We start from the raw sequence: 12,819 nt of genomic DNA on the forward strand, positions 1-12,819 counted from the left end.
TTTTTTAATTGTTTTTTTTTTTTTTACTTGGTTTTGGTATAAATACACGTTTTCTGTTGGCCACCATGTTACCGAGGAGTTTCCTAAACTGGCACTGAGTTATCCCAAAATGTGAATAATCATGACACAGACGAAAATGTATGGTTTGCTTAGAGGTTCTGCAGTTGTGCTGAGCTTTGGCCTCATCAGCTCCAGAAAGACTTGAGGGAGTCCTCGTGAGTCCCCAGAGCTCAGGAAGGTGATGCCCTCTGTCTCTGAGCTGAGCATTCCTTTGTGCTAAATCATCTCCGGTGAGAGATCTCAAGGCGCCAGTGGTGACTTGGGTGAGGTCAACGCCCTTTTCTCCGGGCTCACACAGATGGCCAGGTTAAATAAGTGCTGAAAGGAGTTTGGTGCATTCTCCTGAGTCACCTTTGTCAGTTCGGGAGGCATTGTAAACTTGGCCTCAGAAGGAGATTATAGCATGCTTTCGCTCCTAAGCTTTACAGAAATTAAGCTGTGTGTTTGCATGTGGGCTTATCTGTCATCACGCCTATCAGATTTCATCCTCTGTGCATTGTCTGCAGGAGTCTCGTCTGCCTCTGTGTACAGAGAAGGAACCACAAGTAATTTGGGATCCTCTTTTAGCCCTGAGTGTGTCTCACATCTGTTACCAGGCAATTGACCAGAGCGGCACTGGGCTTGATCCTCTGCATTTCCTACTCCCCTCCTGGCAAAGATTGGAATGGTCAAGGCAGCAGCCAAAGGTGGTCAGCCAGGAGGGGGCTGAGGAAGTGGAGGGAAAACTGGGACCAGGGTCATGCAGAGGATCCAGCTCTCCATCGTTAGAGCCAATTTTTCAAATAGTGTTACGGGGAAAATCCAAAAGTAAGTTACTAAAAGGTCCTTTAAAAAGAGGATGGTTAACGTGAAGCCTGGCAGCCCCTCCCCTTTGCCGGGACTGGAGCTCCCGTATGAGGAAATGGAGCTTCAGGCTTCTTACTGAAATTAACACCTTCAGAAATGGACCATTTATTCACAGATAGGCCAGGCTAGTGTTGGCAGAAAACAGAAAAATACTGATCTTCCTAGAGGCTTCATTTTTGGCATTCTTTATCATTTTATTAAAGTTACTATTCTCAACTTCCTTCCCCCATTTTAGATTGTTCAGGACCTCTATTCTTAGGAAACTTACATTTTATCTGTGGCTAGCAGCGTGAAGGATTTTTTTTTTTAATGAAGTATTAATACCACATGACTCTTTAATCTTCATATCTCAGATAGGAGCATAAAGATACCAGGTTTTGTAAAATGAGCATGGAAATCTTTTCTGTGTAGGGGTTTGCTAACTGATGTCTGTGGGTCAGAAGAGCTTTTTAAGTTGGAAAAACTCTAAGGAACACACTTAAAAACTCTTAAGTAGCACACTTTGTTTTCTTTCATTTGTCCCTTCCAGTGATCAAAGAGCATTAAATTTTAGCAGGTGGTAGTTAGGTTTGGTTTGGACACCCAAGATAATGTGTATCCAGGATAAAGAAGGGTGTTGGCCCGGGTTTCATCGGGAGGAAATAAAGACATTGTGTAGTACGCCTCTGGAGGATCCTTCTTTAGCACTTGCTTCCTTTCAATAGCTGCACTTTGGGGGATCACAGCTATCAGGTGAGCTTCCTTTTCCTTCGACACTTGGGAGTTATTGGAGAGCAGTGAAACCCTCACCGTTAGTCAGATGCTCGGGACTGGTTTGCCAGGAATAAAACCTTCTTGGCCAACAACACTGGCATTGGCACAAGGGCCCGACCTTGGGCTTCTGTCTCTGAGACTCATCTCTGATCTTAACCTTTTTTTAACCAGTGTTATCACATGACCTTAGTGAAGCTACTGAGATGGCTTGGGTTTCAGGGGAAGCTATAATGAGTATAAAACACAGGCAAGGCAGAGTGTTAAGAGCATTGATAAGGAATAAGTATATGCCCATGTAAAGGCTGCTGGATTCTAATCAGAGACAGGATGGAAAATATAGCCAACAAACCTGCAACAGATTTTAGCACTATTCCTGCCCCAGTGCAGAAAGAGAAAGAGTACAGGGCATTTTTGTACTTGTTTTCATTAGGAGGGAATAAAGTGCACCGTAGACTGTCTCTGGAGATATCTCGCAGAATATTCTGATGTGGCTCAGGTTAGACATTGATCCATTGGTGTGTTCAAATATACTTTCATACTCACCTGCCCACGCCTTCAGTAACTAGCTCCTGGAGATCAGCTTAAACATGTTTTATTTCCTTTTTATAAAGCAAGTCCACTTCAGACCCAAGGAAAACATGGCATCTTCGCTGAGGGAGGTACAGTTATCTTCAAAATATTTTCTAATTCCAAATAGAGAAGAAAGGATAAGACTGTAGACTCTTGATGTAGGCACAGACCCTGGAGGACATTGCTCTCCCCTCCCACCTGATGACAGATGGGTCATTCAGGTGGTTCTTTCAGTGTCTCCAATAAGACAGTCCCGCTCCTCCCAGGGAAGCGCCTTCTCTCACTTAATGGCATTGAGTATTAGAAATTTTTGTTTTAATTTTCCTTATGACATCCTTATATACACTCCTTTCACTTCCACTCCCCATACTTACTTCTCCCATTTAGAACCGCCTCTTCTGGCCAACAGCACTTCCATTATTTGAAACTATCAACAGTGTCATCTTTTTCTCCAACATAAAGACCCCAGTTGTTGGAAATAAAACCAGGTGGTCAGAATGAAGGATTCCTTGGGTTCAAGACTATTCCTTTTCTCTCCCTTCTCTTAGCACCTGCTCTGGGTGTACATCTCCATCCCTTCTCCCTCCACAGAGTCAGAGAAAGAAGAATAGCTTGTGGGCCAGCAAAGGAAGTACAACATAAGTAAACACACACAGTGCTGTGCATTCTTACCTGGGCATCATCCCAGGATTGCTCCTGACCTGTCACTGCTCTTTCATCCACAATCCAAATGAGAAGATTGGTAAACCTCAAAAGGAGGTTTAGCATAGTGACTGAGGGCAAAGGCTTTTACTGTTAGATAGGCCTGGCTTCAAATCTCAGCTCCATCGCTCCCAAACTGTGTGGCCTGGGGCAGGTTCCAGGTGGGTCTGTTCCTCAGCTTCCCTATTTTTTTTTTAATTTTTATTGGAGTATAGTTGATTTACAATGTTGTGTTAGTTTCAGGTGTACAGCAAAGTGAATCAGTTACACATATACATACATCCACTCTTTTTTAGATTCTTTTCCTATAGGTCATTACAGAGTATTGAGTAGAGTTCCCTGTGCTATAGAGTAGGTCCTTATTAGTTACCTATTTTATATATAATAGTGTGTATATGACAATCCCAATCTCCCAATTTATCCCTCCCTCCCTTTCCCCCCGGTAACCAGAAGTTAGTTTTTTACATCTGTGAGTCGATTTCTGTTTTGTAAATAGGTTCATTTCTACCATTTTTTCAGATTCCACGTATAAGCAATATCGTATGATCTTTGTCTGGCTTACTTTACTCAGTATGACAATCTCTAGGTCCATCCCTGTTGCTGCTAATGGTGTTATTTGGTTCTTTTTTATGGCTGAGTAATATTCCATCTTCTTTATCCATTCCTCTGTCGATGGGCACTTAGGTTGCTTCCATGAGCTGGCTGTTGTGAACAGAGCTGCAAGGAACATTGGGGCGCATGTGTCTTCTCAAATTATGGTTTTCTCAGGGTAGATGCCCAGTAGTGGAATTGGGTCATATGGTAGCTCTATTTTTAGTTTTTTAAGGAACCTCCATACTGTTCTCCACAGTGGCTGTATCAATTTACATCCCCACCCACAGTGCAAGAGGGTTCCCTTTTCTCCACACCCTCTCCAGCATTTATTGTTTGTAGATTTTCTGATGGTGGCCATTCTGACTGGTGTGAGGTGATACCTCATTGTAGTTTTGATTTGCATTTCTCTAATAATTAGCAGTGTTGAGTATCTTTTCATGTGCCTCTTGGCTATTTTTGTCTTCTTTGGAGAAATGTGGCTGGCGCAGGTGGTTGCCAGCTGTTTGCCCACCACCGCAGCTGGCAGGAAGGGGTATGAGAGGAGAAGGTTGCTGACTGGTCTTCATAACGAGGTCAGACTCTACCTGTGATAGTGGCAAAACACAGAGACACGGGAGGCTGCAACATACACAAGCATGCATTTTATCCACCCCAGGGTGGCCTTCATGGCCGTGAACCATACTCTGTTCTGTGTCCTGTGTTCCTTCTCTGCACTCCCTCCTCAGGGCTCTCTGTAGAGTCATAAAATTCCTTCTTCCTCACTAGGAGCATCTCCCTGGAATGCTGATGGGGACGTCCTATGGCATGCTTACCAGCACTGTCTGCTAACTCTCTACCCTTTGGTCCGAAGTTGAATGAAAGGAAAAGGTCCTTTTGTTTGCCCAACAGCCAAATCCATCTGTTAAGTAGAAAATACAGTGTTCTCTCTCTCCTGGAAGAAAATCTCATTAGATTAATGGCCCTATTTATATAACTAGTCCTCTTCCTATGAAATCAGATTTTGAAAGGAAATATACTTGTAGTCATTGCCTACGTTTGAATGAGTTTCAGAGTACATTTGGACCCTGTTATCTCTAGACACATTGTTAACATGGGGTGAGTTTGAACTCTATCCTCTGGAACATCTGAAAACTCAAAACGAAAGCCGCCTCAGGTGTAGCAGAGCCCACGAGATGTGACAAGTGCTATAGCTGACCTCAGAATTATAGGAAAGTGTTCCACTGCACCCTTCACCCTGCATTCAGCACTTCCCTTCTGTTGTGAAAGCAGATACAACTGCACGTTAAAACCTGCGTATCATCTGTATTCTTACTTTCAATTGTCTTTAGAAATCTTTGCTGTCAGAAAAATTGTTTTTCACTGAGACCATCACTACCACCCCCCCTGTTGGAGCCTGGGGCTGTGAAGGCAGAAACAGACCTTGTTCCCTTTTCCTGGCTGCAAAGTATGAGAGAGAGAGAGACAGAGCCAGATAAGCCTCGGGGCCAAGGCTCACCTCAGATGTTCATCTCTCAGAGGCTTTTCAGTCCATGCCCCTGTCTTTAGGTCGGACAGGATGGCCCTCCAAGTGGTTTAACAAGATGCTTGCTGAAACTCACTAGCTTTGGTTGAAGGCTTGCTCTTGTGCCAGGTATTTTACACTGATTATCTCATTTACTCATTATCATATTAGGATATACAGAAAAGTCTCCATTTTATAGTTGAGGAATCTGAGGTCCAGGGAAGTTAATACATTTGTCCAAAGTCACACAGCTCATCAATGGGAGAACTGGCATCCAGACACAGCAGTGAAGCTGCAGGGCCTCACCAGTTCCCCTCTGGGCCCTCCATATCAGAGGAGCTTTTAATATCCTTTATGATCCGTCCCTGGCTGGCAGGAGGCTTGGCAGGACATTCCTGTACAGACCTGGCCTGCATTGCTTATGTTTCTTCAGGAAGGTGCCTGGATGACTGCTTTCCCCTGTGGTCATGCCTTCTCTGCGGCCTTGAAGGAGCTGTTGTTTCTCATTCTCTGGGCAGGTGTGCTTCTGATTCCTTCTGGATCCTCTAGAGAAATTCCACTTTCACGAGGGCCACAGGAGGAAGGGGAGTATGAAACGAGTCCACACATTCTTGCCCCTGCTCTCCAGTTAGCTGGAGACTTACATTCGGGGTGGAATCAGATTTTCCACCCTGGCCTCCTCCCTCTTTGCGGCTTATAACGTGCTTTCATTGACCCTAGCAGCCATTCTGCTTCCTTTAGTAAGTGTGTCCAGAATCTTCCATGGAGTCACTTTATTTTCCTCTTTGGCTGACTTCCCGATTGGGACCACAGTCGGGGAGAAGGTCAGTTGAGGTGAGGCAAGCTTTCAGTATGACCTTAGACACAGCTGAGTGATGGCTGTAAACACCACGGTTGTTAACTTGTTTGGCATTCGGGTCCCAGTAGGGGCGTAAGCAAACAGAGGAAGTTTTCTGCAACGGGATCGTGCCATCACCATCACAGCAGCAGGAACACCGTGTTTAAGGCGAGTCCTGGGCCTGGCCTAGGGCAGTGAACCCCTCCTGTCCCCAACCCCATACCCCTCCACCGACATGTACTGTGAAAGATTCCAGGCCTGGGACTGATGTTCAGTGTTCCCTGAACTTCCCACCTCTGCATCTTTGGAGGGGGGAGGGGTTAGTCACAGAGGAGCTATAACCCTCCCCGCCCAGCCTTCCACGCCCTCAGCACCACCCATCACCCCTCCTCCTGCCCGGAATGGTCCCTGTGCTGGTTTCTGTTCCGTGGTCATCCTGCTCTGGCTTTCTCATGAGCTCCTGCTGCCACCCCGGCCTTCTTTCCACCCTATGCTAGGGCTCAGAGCCCCAGGGTTCAGGCATGCGGGGAGCCAGCCAGGTATGAGGCCGAGGGGAGTGGTGGGAACAGGGGGTCACCTGCCCCAGCTAATGAGGCAGCCACTGCTCAACTCCAGGTCATTTTCACCAAGAAGAAGTGCAGGTCCAGTGTTCCAGAATATTCCATCTTCCAAGGGAATTTGGAAAACTTGACTTTCATGTGTGTGATGTGACATTTGCTACTTTTTAAATGTTTGACAAGTAGTTAAAATTATTTTAGAAACACTCTACGTGGGCCAAATAAAATGTCTGTGGCCTGGAGCTGCTCTCAGTTCTATTCTCTCTCCCTCCACCTCTGCCCTCCCAGCATCAGCTCTTTCTCACCAAACGGTGATGGCCCTAGGTGTCAGACCTCTCACCCTGGCCTGCACCCCAGGCTTACAGGGCTAGTCAGCTCCTGGGGGATGTTTGCGCATCTCAGATGCAAAGCTGAGCTCACCAACCTCCCAGGTCTGCAAGACCTTGAGAAATGGTAGATGTTTTTGTTTTCATCCCTTTGTCAAAAGTTACTACCGCTACTACTACTATACTTCTGTTAACACTAATAACTCCCAACAATAACCAGTCTCTCTTTCGTTATCCTTTTCCGTCCCACAGCAGCCGGAGAGGACCCTGGGACCTGGCTGTCCTCCTGCCCCTTCCCCCCAGCTCCAGGCAGTGTGGAATGTGCTCATTTTTCTTCCACAAGCTCCCCAGGACCTGCTCCCCTCTTTTCCTTTCCACTAACCAGAAAATCTGGTTTCCAGACTTGTCGTGTCTTCTCGGCTGTCGTCTCAGCCTCCTAACTAGTCAGCCCCCTACCCACAAATCTCTTACCCCTCCATGAGGGATTTATCCATCCCATCGTGGCTAGAGTCATCCCTGAGTCACAGGGCAGCTCTCGTCATTCACCTCTTCGTACGCTTTTGTCGGGTCCTACTGGCTGCCCCACGGTTCCTCGGCCGTCCTTTCACGGCAGCCCTACCACCCTATAGGCTCCCTCACCAACGTGGCCGGTGCTTGCCTACCGCCGTGCCAACTGCGTTCTCGGGCGTCACTGCCCTCTTCCTTCCTGGCTCTGTTAATTCTATGTATCTGCCTCATGTCAGCAACTGTCACCTCTTCTGGGAGGCCATCGCCTGCCCTCTCACCACCAGCCCCCAATGCGATTTTCCCAGTCTCTCTCCGAAGCTCCCGCTGCACTTGGCTGTGTCTCTCTTCCTTTCGTCCAGCTGTGTTACAGATAAAGTGTGCTTGCCTCTGCCCCTTCTCTTGATCAGCTCCTTCTTGGGGGGAGACACTGTCCTTGTCATCCATGCACCCACCCCCTATGAGGCCTAGTGCACTGCCTTGCATAGACACCTGCAAACCTTTGTAAATTGAATTTTTTTTTTATGTGGAGAATGAATATCTTGAGCCCTTTAGATACAGCCAAAGTTAAAACAAAACTGCTGGGCTTCCCTGGTGGCGCAGTGGTTGAGAGTCCGCCTGCCGATGCAGGGGACGCGGGTGCGTGCCCCGGTCTGGGAAGATCCCACATGCCGCGGAGCGGCTGGGCCCGTGAGCCATGGCCGCTGAGCCTGCGCGTCCGGAGCCTGTGCTCCGCAACGGGAGAGGCCACGACGGTGAGAGGCCCGCGTACCGCAAAAAAAAAACAAAAACAAAACTGCTTGGTTATCTGAAAGGATTTATCAGAATTTTAAGCATAAGCTAGTGAAAGGGTTATTCTGCCTGACTCCATTCCCAGGGATGAAGTTTATAGAGGAGAGCAGCCACGATTTGGTGTCCTGTTCCTTGGGCAGTGCTTTTCCACGGTGCCCCTTGGGAGGCTGGCTTGCGTGCCGGGGCAGGGAAAAATGGGCAAAGCTGTTCAGACACCAGGGCTTCTGCCACCCTGGCATCAAGAGCCCCACACTGTTCCTCTTGCCCAGAAGAACAAGTTGTACTCACACATTCACAAGGTGTCCTCTGCTCGCACCGTTGGCAGGCCTGGGAGTTTCCCACAAGCCATCTGGGTCTGTTCTGCTGTCCTTGTAGCTTGAGTTTTTTGCCGCATTGTTTGCTTTTTGTTAATTAGCTCTTAGAATAGACATGGCTATTCCATCAGGGATTGTACCCCATTGACTTTCCTAAGGAGAGAATCTACTCATTTCTTTTGTATATTTATTTTCCCCTGCCTTTCTGAGTTGCACAGACTTATCTGGGGAGAGCCCACGCAGCATGAGCTCCTAGCCCTTTCAGAACGGAGTTGTTTATGAGATATATTTCCTAAGTCTACGCTGATCACCGTGCGTGCCCAGAGTGCTAACTGCTGTGGAGCTCTGAAAGCTGCTTTTACTTTCTAGTTCCACGTCCAAATTCAGCACCACCAGGCCTTTCATTCCTTGTCTCTAGGAAAGAGGAGAAACCATTAAACCCCATCCGTGTCTTCAGTTTTTACTAGCTCCCCTTGGAAGCTTTTTCAGCATTTTATGAGGTCTGTCCTGTCAGATTTGCTTAGGGACTTCGGCAGCCTCCTCCCTCCACCTGATCCCGTTCACCTGAAGCAATCCACGAGGTTTTGCAGCTTTGGACACGTGACATGGGAGGGCTGCTCACCTCCCAACCCTACCCTTTCTTGTGTGCACCTTCAAGATTTTTTCCAAAGTACTGTGTAAATTCCACTCCAAAGCCATTTCTATGAACACACCATTTCTTTTGTGTTCATAAATCAGACTTGGAAAGGGGTGCTTGGGGACTGTTATAAATTCATTTAAAGATAACTTGATTTAAGTTTTTAAAAAGTTTTTATCCAAGGCAATTTTCTTTTGATAATGGGAAATTAGCTTATGTGTCTTTAAAATTGAAAATGACATTCTGGCCATGAAAAGTGAATTATCCTATACTGGTCTTTGGTCAGGATACGATCAGAATGCCTTTATTGACCACTCCGTGAAAGGAGGGTTAGCCCAAAACATCTTGATAGGAGCTCAGCTGCGAGGAAGTGCCCAATTGATATAAATACAGAGGATTTATATACACACATTCCTTGAATGTATGGCAGTGCTTTTAAATTTTGGACTATGTGGCAAGAGTCTCAGTCATGAAACATTTCAAAATGGAGGGGCAGGAGAGAAGGAAGCATCTCAAAGGAAAAAACTTTTCACTCAAAACTGTGATATCTTTGTTGCATAATAAAAGTGGCCAACTTTGTTTTTCCTGGAGCCCGAACACAGAACTTTTAAGTTTTTCACCCTTGCGGCTTCTTCACACAGCTCTTCAGAAAAATGACTCTCATTCTTCTCTCTGGGGTCTTGTCAGAGAGTGGGAATCCTGGCCGGCTGGTTGGGTCTCTCAGAAGAATGGCACAGCTGTTCTGAAAAGTAGCCCCATTCATAAGATGCCGGCTGTCCACAACTGCAGTGCTAGAGAAAAGCACACTATTTTATAAAGCGTTTCTTTTCTTTAAAGAGGAAAAAAAATATACATGGTATTTACAGGAAAGAAAACCGGGCCCCTCGGTTTTATTTTAGTTGCCACGTCTGAAATGGAAGTGGGGAAGGCCATAAATACACATGAGCAATTTGCGCCTCATGTGTAAAGGAAAATTGCGCCTTTACGGGATGATTCATGGTGGCTGTGCCGCTGGGAAAATTCAGCTGGTTAAGCCAGATCAGCCAGAAAGCCTCACATCAACTCTTCTGCCAGAGCGAATGCCTGCCGTCTTGTGACATACTTATTGTCTAGGATTGAATGATTGACTCTCTTTCTCTCCCTCTCAGTTCATGACCAAGAACCCCACTATGCGCTTGGGCAGCCCGAGTCAGGGTGGCGAGCATGCCATCTTGCGACATCCTTTCTTTAAGGAAATCGACTGGACCCAGCTGAACCATCGCCAAGTAGAACCACCTTTCAGACCCAGAATTGTAAGTTGTCCAAGACCACCTTAGTAGACCTTCTTCTTTCTTAAAATGTCTCAGTGTTTCACTGAGCAGCCCGATGGTCCACTGGGGAATGATCAGACTGGAAGCTCAGCCTGCCGCTTTGCAAGGCACTTCACCCAGGAGGCGGCTGGGCTCCTTGCCCCTGAGGCAACGTCTGTGTGTGTGCCAGGGTTACTTCTCAAAAAGTTTTTACCTCTTGCTTGCCCTGGGCCCATCCTCTCTTAATTTAAAATTTCCTGGGGTCTAAGAGGCCTTGAAACTTTCCAGGTTTCCCCAACATTGTTCCTAGCTGCTTTCCTTACGCTCCTTAGTCAGGGTGCCTTTCCCAAGCCCCCAAGAAAGTAGAGAGGCCATGGAATGCTCCTCAAAGCCCTAAGCCTGGCTCCCTGGCTTGGAGAGCTCAGGTCTGTAACAGCTACTGCAGCACAGGGCTCAGGGCAGAACAGGCCGAGTCCTCTTAGACTAGGAAATACTGGGAGCACCTCACTAGGAAGTGAGGCAGCTGAGTGGGGTGGCGTTCCTGAGGGTGGTCCAGCTCTCGGTCTGAGAGCTAAGCTCTGTCTCATGGGTGGGTCAAGAGAACCACAGTGGGAAGGCAGAGAAGCTGGGCTGGCAGTACTTCAAGAGTTAGGGGGACGAGGGGTGCTCAAAGGCAGAGAGAAAAATATCATTGACTCAAGGAAGAGAAGTAGGAGGTCTCACAATGGTAAAAATGATCTCTCCAGCATTAGTTTATGAAGATGTAAACTACACATTTCCAAGCGTCATTAGCTTCATCTGTAACAGCCTGCTAGCTTGAGACACAGAGACAAAGCCACTTCCTTTAATGGACATCCCCCTGCCAGCCCCTCTGGGAGGAGGGAAAGCTTTGCCAGCAGGGCAGAATGAATCTGACTATTGAGCAAAGTGAGAGGCATTTGTTCCCTAAACTCAGCATTTCCAAGAAGTCTTTCAAGAAAATCTCTTCAAGCATCTAGACCTTTGTAAGACAGGAGGTGGGGCAAGCGTGACTTTGCTCTACCTCTGTTGGTTTATGTGCCTCTCCATTAGGCCTGCTGAGAAGTGGTACCTCAGAGAAATGGGGGTGGTGAACCAGCTGGCTGGGCCAGGTGAGCAAATTAATTTTTTAGTTTCCCAACCTAAGGCTGGCCTGCTCAGCAAGATTTTTGTGGGGTTAGTGAATTGGCGGTTACCAAATACCCTGGTAATACACAATGCAGTAGAAGTAGCATAAAGCACTGTTTGACCAATTGTCATAACTGTGAATAACACTACCGAGAGAGTTGCAGGGCAGTCCTCCGAACTCATTGAAATGGGCTAAGTCCCGTGGAAGATGACTAAACCTCAAGTGCATAGAATCTGAAATTTTCCTTGTTTCCTTTTTGACAGAAATCCCGAGAAGACGTCAGTAATTTTGACCCCGACTTCATAAAGGAAGAACCAGTTTTAACTCCAATTGATGAGGGACATCTTCCTATGATTAACCAGGATGAGTTTAGAAACTTTTCCTTTGTCTCTCCAGAATTGCATCCATAGCCTTATGGGGAATGGGAGAGATGGTATGAGAATCAAAAGGAGATAGAGATTTTCCAGGAATTTCCTTTGTGGGGAACTCCTCAGCATCAGCCTTAGAACAAGAACCTTACCTTCAGGGAGCAGGTGGAGAACTCTGTGAAGGACGGAACGTCAAGAGATCAACTACAGTATTTCAAGTCCTGAGGGAGCCACGGTCCTGGAAACAGTTGATACTGAAATGAGATTTCATGAAGAAATGCACTGCTCAGCCTCTGAGTTTCCATAGCTACTTGGGGTTCGGGAGATTAACAGGAGCCAAAAGGTGTGAAGAATAAATCAGATCCTAGAACTTCTGAGCCAATCAGGCGTTTTACTTCAAGGGACAAACCTAGACTTTGTATGGAGTGCCGGGCTCTTCTGTAAGCCACTGAGCCCCGAATACTGGCAGACTTCTGCAAGAAGTCTGTAAATGCTAAGGAAGAACTTGAAGAGAAGGAAAGGGGTGGCTTCCAAATAGAACAATTTACTCTGAACAAAAAAGTGTGTCCATAAAGCTCATAACTTAAAGCCCCATCCTGACAACAGATGGGCACCAAGGCAACGGCTACAGCTTATTCTTTTATCCTTACTTTCATTTAATAGATATTTATTGAGTGCCCAGTGAGACGGGGCCACAATACCCAGCAGTGTAAACAACAGACTTGCTTTCACCAAGCTCTCATCCTTAAGTTACGTGAATGGCATTTGCGTTCTGTGAAAGGCCTCTCCACGTTGCCTACGTCATACTTTGCACATAACGTTTTTCGCAGAAGGCAGCTCGATGCCCCAACAGCAACTATGCACATAATCGGCAGGTTGATCAGCAGGTGAGCTCAGGTGCTCGCTGACTTGTGGAATCTCATCGTGGGGGCAATGTGCCGATATTGCTCTGGACTCATCACTGAAGAATCGCACTCCGCCCGCATCCATGACCAGACTTACGGCTTATACCTTAGCAATT

General features: G+C 46.8%; 1 protein-coding gene and 1 long non-coding RNA gene across 5 annotated transcripts in view; one reads left to right on the top strand and one right to left on the bottom strand.

Moving 5' to 3' along the window:
- PRKCH (protein kinase C eta) overlaps positions 1-12,819 on the top strand; it is a 223,133-nt gene that overhangs the window by 210,141 nt on the left and 173 nt on the right. For 3 of the 4 annotated variants that reach the window (XM_089907783.1, XM_022570430.2, XM_089907784.1), the window contains exons 13-14: positions 10,143-10,286; positions 11,694-12,819. The exon at positions 11,694-12,819 is cut by the window's right edge and continues 173 nt beyond it. In XM_089907783.1, the coding sequence (XP_089763909.1) occupies positions 10,143-10,286; positions 11,694-11,840 (291 nt within the window). In that variant the 3' untranslated portion in view covers positions 11,841-12,819. Of the gene's footprint in view, positions 1-10,142; positions 10,287-11,693 lie in introns of those variants that run through there. The other variant, XR_016392186.1, reaches the window with a different exon arrangement.
- LOC149750307 (uncharacterized) overlaps positions 1-12,819 on the bottom strand; it is a 62,818-nt gene continuing 49,999 nt past the window's right edge. The window contains exon 2 of the long non-coding RNA XR_016392188.1: positions 1-12,819. This exon is cut by the window's right edge and continues 39,362 nt beyond it. This is a non-coding gene — a long non-coding RNA (uncharacterized LOC149750307).

This window comes from Delphinapterus leucas, chromosome 2, assembly GCF_059928025.1.
Source record: "Delphinapterus leucas isolate spDelLeu-1000000601 "Yukka" chromosome 2, BTC_Dleu_Yukka2, whole genome shotgun sequence".
Taxonomy (NCBI): Eukaryota; Metazoa; Chordata; class Mammalia; order Artiodactyla; family Monodontidae; genus Delphinapterus; species Delphinapterus leucas.